Below are 8,282 nucleotides of genomic sequence, written 5' to 3' on the forward strand. Positions count from 1 at the left end.
GTGGTTTTTATTGATCTAAATAGCTCTTTTAAGTCTTCGATAGTGAGCAACAACAACAACAACAACAACAACAACAACAACAATAATAATAATAATAATAATAAATCCTGTAATAATAGATCCATGAAAATAACGGTCGGATCAATCGAACCTGCCATCGCGCGGACGGAACATTCTGGATACAGGGCCTAAGCTAAGGGCGGGCCCTTCCCGAAATAGGATTTGTTTGTTTCAATTCATAAAGTGGTTTTCCATATGGATGGATTATATCGTAGATGTTACATAATGACATCTTTAGTATTACTATATCCTATTAGAGTAGTTTTAGTACATACATGTATACAGCGGGGTAGGAGCAGCGGTTTAAATCTCAACGAATGGCAACGCAACTAGATCTTACTTGACTAGGGCTTGTATAGCACCGATGAGTAATCTTTGTTATTGCTGTATTGAACCGATGAGTAACCTTTGTAAATCCTGTGTTGTTGTATAATACCGATTAGATGTTCTTTACTATACCAAAGTGAGTGGAGCATCCTTGAACTCGGATACCTGCACTATAGCTGAAAGTCTAGTCCTTGATACCTCATCCAAAAATAAACACACCACTAAAACATCTACAAGAGACATTGACGCAGGCCACGTCCTGGACTTTATAGTTCTTCTTTGGCTCACTATGATACACAATTATGTAATTCCTCCTTGTCATACCAAGTTTTTAAGAGGGGCCCGCCCTTAGCTTGTCGCTGGATCGCGAATATTCTGTCCGCACGATGGGATGTTCAAATGATCCGACCGAATTTTCTTTATTAGAAGAACTTTTACTAAAATCGTACCGGAAGGGGGACCAGATGAAAGAATGGTTCCCAATTAAATATACAGCGACGACCTTCAGTTTGCTGTCGAGGGCCATTTATCTTGGTACTCAAGTTAACAGATCACAGATTGACGGATGGGTTGTTGTAAAAAATACCAACCTATTTACAACCGGCATTGCTATTATAACTTTCTTGGTTGTGAATGGGTTGCAATACATGTATATAGGCATCCCGGTGTGTTAATTGGCTGGTAGCTACAACAATTCCATGGAAGGGAGACGAAGTGAGTGGAAGGCAAACCTGCACAAATTTAAACTACGGTTTCAGTAAACAGTCCTGGTGGACCCAATTACACTTCCGTCAATTCTTGCTACGGGGGTCATTTGTACTACAAAGGCTTACTCGCCATCTGTCACGTCCCCACCTGTCCTAACGAGTACAAAACTTGGCTGATAGTTAAACCGATGGACTTTTCTTAGCTGTTAGCTACTACTTCATTATCTGAAGCTTTAGATAAGACGTGTTGATTAAATAAGGCCCTCCGTTTGTAAACATCCCCATCGGCGTTTGTTGACGATTCCCTATGGAAGCAAAATGTGTCAACCTAGCCTGAACGTCTAGCAGTACGTTACCAATAGAGGAATTTCCTATTGACAAATCCTACTCGAGGATATTAAGGTGTGTTTCGGCTACAGTCGGGGTTATTGGTGAGTAAAGTTTTTGATGTAAATGCATATATTCAGGTAGAATGTCAGTACCCCCAACTTATCTCCCAATATTTTGATTACTAAGTGTTAATCAAAATTTTCGGAGATAAGTTAGAGAAGAAAAAGTTCAGCATGAGGTTTTCAAAAAGATCCATTATATCAGAGAGTTGTGTGGGAAGAGAAGAGTAAATCTTCATATTACCCCATCTGCCTCAAAGGAGGTCCTCTTCGGACGATGAAACCCCTTCCCTTTTTTTTACGAAGAAGTAGAGGAAATCAAAGTTGAGTGGGGTAATCGACGGCTTTAGCAAACTAACTAGAATTAGGTGTTCGGTGCCATTGGTTTCATGGAAAGTAGAGGAGGGTGGTGGTCATGCTAGGAAAGTTGAATAGAGGGTTACGGCAGTCATAGAGACCTATTTCAAGAGTCACATCACGAGGACGACCTTTCAAAACCACCCGATGCTTCAGGTCGAGCCACGGGCCCGAAACCGGCAGCTTTGAAAGCAAAGTTGTCCACTGGTAAACCTTTCTGTACCACTAAAGCCGAAACCACCCACAAACTAGAGCGCCTAACAAAACTAATGTCATGGATTAACCTGTTCTTTTATAAACCAGGAATCCGGTCGGGTGAGGTGAATTAGTCATCTGGACTAGTCCAGGCGGAAGTCGCAGATAGACTCACACACACAAGAGTCATAACATGAGTGAAGTATTATCTATTCTCTACCCATAGCCCATAGGTACTCACTCAACCTACCTACCTAAACCTATTGATGTTATTTTCAATTTCTTATCGCTTATTGGGGATTTACTTCGTAATCAGTAGAGGACAGGGTCGTATTGTTCGGGAGGGATTCGATGAAGGTACCTTGACCAATCGGCCTAGAATCCAAGGGTCGTGGTCGTGGTGATTCTGAAGGTTCCTAATGATTGCCTTTTTCGTGTATGATAAGATTGATAAATTATTCGTCAAAAGGGTGTAGGTTCTTCTGGGGGACTTTAAACAGGGAGGCTATCAGCTTGGAATTTCCCTTGCTAAAGGCTAAGTCCAAAGGGCGGTCCACTCGTAAATTTTTTGTAGTCAAAACGGCTTAGCGCGCCTCCCGGCACGCTTGATTGCCTGTATCTTTATATCGACATGAATCGTGTACATGCTCTTCTCTACTGTACGTATGACCTTCCGGCCTATAATTTTCCAGTTGATAAAATCGGTTGTTTATCATCAGGGCCATCGTTTATGACGGTTTAGGAAAAGTGTATTATGGTGAATTGTTATCCATAGTATACGTATATCTATGGTACCTACATGATGTATTGTGATGAATCGGGATCTAGCATTGAATCTAAATGGTAAAGCATGGGAAGCAGGAAGATTTTCCTAGAAAGAAATTGCAAGTTGGAACCGCTTTTACGTACCTAACTCCAAGGCACATTCTTTTACATCCATGCCTAATGCCTGTCCGTGAACGAAGAAGTTTGTACAGAAACTTAAGCTAAATTCCTTTTAGGGGTAAGCTATTCATTTTTTGACAACTAGTTGCAGTTTTTACGTAGCAATAGGTACTAGAGCTTTTCAAATTTTCATCGTTGATTGCAGGTGGACGGTGCACAATTCCAAGTGGACGTGATAGATTCGGTGGAGGTGTATCTCCAGTTGATGAAGGAGATCTTCGACTTTCCAAAACTCCAAAGTCTGATCAAGGGAAGCTCCGGGAGACCTCCGTTCAAATTGCTGATCAATGCTATGCATGGAGGTATGCGATTTGCGAACTCTAAAATATTTTAGGCCCCATTCGCCGAAGAAGAATTTTCTCAACAAGCGCTAGAGCTCAATTGAAGAAATAATAATAAGTCTTTGAAAGGTCCGTCGACCTCGTTAGTTACATAATTATGTAGGTCGTAGGAGTGATAAATATATTTTCCGCCCTTTGCACAAACTTGTATGTTTTCTGAATCATTTGAGAAGAGTACGACACAGACTTTTTTTTTTTTTTCTTCGAAACGATGCTAATAGCTTCATAACCTCATTGACCATGATATTTGAAAAAGAAAAGGGCCTTTATTCTTCCTAGTTCAATCACTCATTTCAGAAAACCTTTGAGAACATTTTTGGGAGCCTTTTCTGACTTATGTTCCTCTTATATGTATTCCAGTGACTGGACCCTACGTGAAGAAGATCTTTCTGGAGGAGCTAGGGGCACAACCTGACAACGCTGTCAATACCACGCCACTGCCAGACTTTGGAGGACATCATCCCGACCCTAACCTGACCTACGCAGCTGATTTGGTTCAGGCTATGCAAGCAGGGGACTTTGACCTTGGAGCCGCTTTTGATGGAGATGGGGTAAGTGAAGGAATTGACTGAACGAAATGAGGTTGAAGTTTTAAATGAATAGTATTGGAATTAGTTTGACTGTCTGTTTGTTTGTTACGCGCTTGAGTGATCCGAATTCAATGGAATTTGGTACATTTGTTTAACAAGGAGATCACTTGCTTTGTTTTATACTCGCCTAAACTCTAAATAGTCTTGTGACTGTTACTGCTTACTAAAATTAGTTTGTTTGTTACGCGCTTGAGTGATCCGAATTCAATGGAATTTGGTACATTTGTTTAACAAGGAGATCACTTGCTTTGTTTTATACTAGCCTAAACTCTAAATAGTCTTGTGACTGTTACTGCTTAGTTGCTTACTAAAATTATTTTTTTCTTTTTCGTCGGGAAGCTAATGTATACTGCTGACAATTTAGAATTTTCATCGAGTACACATAAAATTCTGAACCCATTTCCCTCAGGATCGGAACATGGTGTTGGGAAAGAAAGCTTTCTTCGTAAACCCCAGTGACTCTCTAGCCGTGTTAGCCGCCCATCTTGACTCTATTCCTTACTTCAAGAAAACCGGGGTTAAAGGTTATGCTCGGTCTATGCCCACAGGAGCAGCTGTTGACAGGTGAGTACCAGAAAAAAAAAGAGGTTCGATAGGGAGAACTGTAACTGCTAGGTCTTATCGTCCCGAAAGCGTAGAGAGAAGGAAGACAGGATAGGAGAAAGCCAGTCGTTCCGAGAACCAAGCCTATCCGTTCAGGATAAAATCCGCCCCGGGCTGGAATCGAACTAGCTACCCAGGGCTTACAAGGCAGACACTCTCCCTCCAAGCTATTTCAAGCTGGGGAATTTCAAGTGATTAATATTATTATCATTATGATTTTTTTTCTGTTTACTTATTGCGAAAAACTTGGTGTTTCAGAGTGGCCAAAGCAAACAACAAGGAGCTATTCGAAGTGCCCACGGGATGGAAATATTTCGGCAACCTGATGGATGCCGGACGTTTGTCCCTGTGTGGAGAAGAAAGCTTTGGAACCGGTTCAGACCACATTCGAGAGAAGGACGGTATCTGGGCAGTGCTGGCCTGGTTGAGTGTGGTGGAACACACCGGTAAACCTGTCGAGGAGATATTGAAGAGCCATTGGAAACAGTACGGCAGAAACTATTTCACCAGGTAAGCTTAAATAAGAGAGACAATCCTTTTAGTTACTTTTTGGCTGGGTTTTTACGTCATAACTAGTAAGGTCTTCAGTGACGGGGGATTTCACCTTACATTTGGTAACAAGCTGCCTTCTCACATTGACCTCAAATGATCACTCATCCAAGCCCTCTTGTTTACCCTCAACTATTAACCCCTCTTGTCTGCACAGATATGACTATGAGAATTGTTCCGCTGCACCATGTAATCAAATGATGGATGAGTTGGAAAAGAAAGTATCCGCTCCTGAATTCAAGGGTGTCACTCTGAGTGCTGAAGGCAGATCCGGTTCCTGGTGGAGGCAGGAGTAACTTTGAATACACCGATTCCTATGATGGTAGTGTTGTAGGAAACAGGTGAGTTCACTGTGCCTGATCTTGATTGGCCTATTAAGGAGAGATTCGTTTAATATTAACCATAGAGCCGAACGTTTTTTTGTCCATTGGATCTTGCTGAAATTAAACCACTTCTAACTTGGACCGGTACTGAGTAATATGTCAATAATGGTGAAAATAGTAGGAAGTTTTGTTTTCTAATGACAAATCCCGATGCCACTCTCAGATACATAGTGAAAAAGAGAGAGAGTCTTGGTAAAGTTTTGGTGTGACTTTAATGTAGGCTCGGCTTCATAAATCACCTTATTTAATTCTATATCTTAATGATGAACACATCCTGACCCAATGTTATTTATTCGACAGGGTGTCCGAAGTGCTATATCACAGACGGGTCTCGTTCATATACAGATTATCCGGAACAGGCAGTTCAGGCGCCACGTCGTTCTGTATGTTGAAGAGTCTATGTTCCGCTAACGGGAGATATTGAGCTGGATGTCAAGTGGGCACTCCAAACTTTGGTTCAGGTAATAATATTGTTGTTCGCTTTGTGTCATTTTTCTACTTTTTAGAGGTTTTATAGAGGGGAACTGTAACTTTGTAACTGCTAAGGCTTATCGTCCCCGAAGTTGAAGAAGAGAGAAGAAGAGCAGGATAGTAGAAAGCCAGCCATTCCGAGACACGAACCTTATCGCGTCCAGGATAAAATCACCCGGGCAAGAGATAGACGAACATGTCACACTTTAAAGTTTTTAATCCTCATTGATTTCGAGAGATTATAACATAAGTGTTCCCATTCCTGTATGAAGACGCTGTATTTTTATTCTATCATTATTATGTTATTGACTATATATGCCTGAAAAACTTAATAATTTTTTCATTACTTTCATTTTTCCAGTGGGGTCTAGAGTGTCCATAATTACCCCGTTTACGGAAGATGCACCCTGTCAGTCAGCGTAATTGGCCGTCCAGAGTCAGCACTGATCCCAATTTTATCCTCTTCTGTATCTGAACAATTGTGTACCTTTGTTTAATAATGTGTTGAATTCATGCCAAAGACGAATGAAAGATTTCTCAACCCCAATCGCTGTCATCTTTGGATTGTGTTACTTAACTCTAATCCTTGGATTTTTTAAACCGCAAGTCCTTCAACTTGGAAGGTGCCAAGAAGTTTCTTAATATAGCTTAGATGAGAGTTATGCTTCTCTATCATTACTTCGGATGTTGTCTCTTTTGGAAGGGCATACCCACCTTTCTTCTTTAAAGGTTTATTCCCCCTGTGTGACACTGTGCTTGCTGCGAAGATTTCAAATTCAAAGCTCTCTCAAGGGAAGTGAGGCTATCTACTTAAGTTACGTCTTTTATGTGTTGTTGAAGTGCCATTTGTTTTATGTTGTTAATTATTTATTTTTCTATACAAAATATTTTAATATGAATGAGTTTTTTCAAACCTTCATATATATTCGTAATATTATGTGTTGTCCTTTTTGTTTTTCCAATTGTGCTCAAGTCAGAATAATTTGAACATGCTAGCCAGGAATTTAACAACTTCGTTTTGGAAGATCTGAAAATTTAATGGCAGAATAAAAAACAGTCTTTCTGATCTCGTGTCGAATAAATAAATTCTATTTCTTTAACAAAATTTAATAGCGACTGAATAAAGTAAATACGGTCATTTTTACACATTACATAAATACACAAAAAAGGAAGTACAATGCACAATTAATACTCTCAAAAGGGCAATTAAAGGAGAGAAATATGGTTAAATAGCAGAATACCTTAGTGGGAAGTAATTATCTGCTATCTAGTGAAATCTAGGCATATAAATAATGAGGATTATAAATCAAAAAAGGTACTTAACAAAATTTTGTTAAAAGTATGTAAGTAGTCTACCTAAATTAGGATCAATTTCGTTTATTTAAAAATATACACACAGGTTAGAAATGGCACTATTGTAAACGATTGGGGTTTATTAGGTAAGGGAAAGAAGGAACAAATCACTGTATGTAAATGTAAGGTTGTGGAATGGTGCTTGACAACCTGTAAACACACCATTACTAATGACTGGTAGGAGTAGGATCCGAACTGGTCGCGGATGGCGGTTGGTCGGGTGCCGGTTGTTGGTTCTGTGGAGTCATATGCTGAATCCTTTTAGGCGCTCCTCCCTCTCCACACGGTAGCTAGCTGATACACAAAAAGTCAGTCCTATTGAAACTTACACCTTCGGCACGAACTTATACGGCAGCCCCTCGGCTATCACGGGCCCTGGCCGTAGGAAGGAACGCAATGGGGAGCCTAGTAAAGAGTGAGCACACCAGCTACTGGACCTCTTTATTATACTGGATCTTCACTCTCGAAGTCTCGTAAAGAGGTGGTGAATGCCTAAACTTGAACTTCTTTATTCCACTGGGACTTCACTCTATAAGAAGTCTAGGTAAAGAACTGTGAGATGCTAAAACTGGAACTCTATGTATAAGCCTAAGTAAAGAAGTACACACTTTCACAAACTCAACTGGAACTTCTTTATTCCACTGGAACTTTACTCTCAAAAGTCTAGTAAAGACTGTGATGCTAAACTGGAAGTTTCTCTATAAAGTGTCATAAAAGATTGAGACACTACTAAAACCTCTTTATTCCATAACACTCTCTATAGGAAACCTGCAAAGAGTGACCATAGACCGTTAAGTTCGCTATTAAAGCCTAGTAAAAGAAGAACGCACACTATAGAGTAAGGAAAACATTCTAAAGGAAGTTATCGATTAAAATTACCCACAATCCATGAGCATATCTAAAAATGTACAAGGAAGTAAATTAATATACAGAGCTGAAAAAGAAAGGAAAGGAGGCTATTAAGATTATGAGGATTTATTTTAGGGAAAACAAATCTCAATTTCTTCATGGG

The 8,282-nt window shown here is 40.1% G+C and overlaps 1 protein-coding gene across 1 annotated transcript in view; it reads left to right on the forward strand.

The window, feature by feature from the left end:
• Positions 1-8,282, forward strand: part of LOC103521979 (phosphoglucomutase-like) — a gene marked incomplete at both ends in the record, with an annotated part of 21,333 nt that overhangs the window by 8,153 nt on the left and 4,898 nt on the right. Inside the window, 6 exons of the mRNA XM_017448924.1 lie at positions 3,126-3,282; positions 3,682-3,872; positions 4,321-4,475; positions 4,773-5,024; positions 5,221-5,355; positions 5,841-5,907. Of these exons, the coding sequence (XP_017304413.1) occupies positions 3,126-3,282; positions 3,682-3,872; positions 4,321-4,475; positions 4,773-5,024; positions 5,221-5,355; positions 5,841-5,907 (957 nt within the window). The remainder of the gene's footprint in view (positions 1-3,125; positions 3,283-3,681; positions 3,873-4,320; positions 4,476-4,772; positions 5,025-5,220; positions 5,356-5,840; positions 5,908-8,282) is intronic.

Source organism: Diaphorina citri, unplaced genomic scaffold (assembly GCF_000475195.1).
Source record: "Diaphorina citri unplaced genomic scaffold, Diaci psyllid genome assembly version 1.1 scaffold6456, whole genome shotgun sequence".
In the NCBI taxonomy this organism is placed as follows: Eukaryota; Metazoa; Arthropoda; class Insecta; order Hemiptera; family Psyllidae; genus Diaphorina; species Diaphorina citri.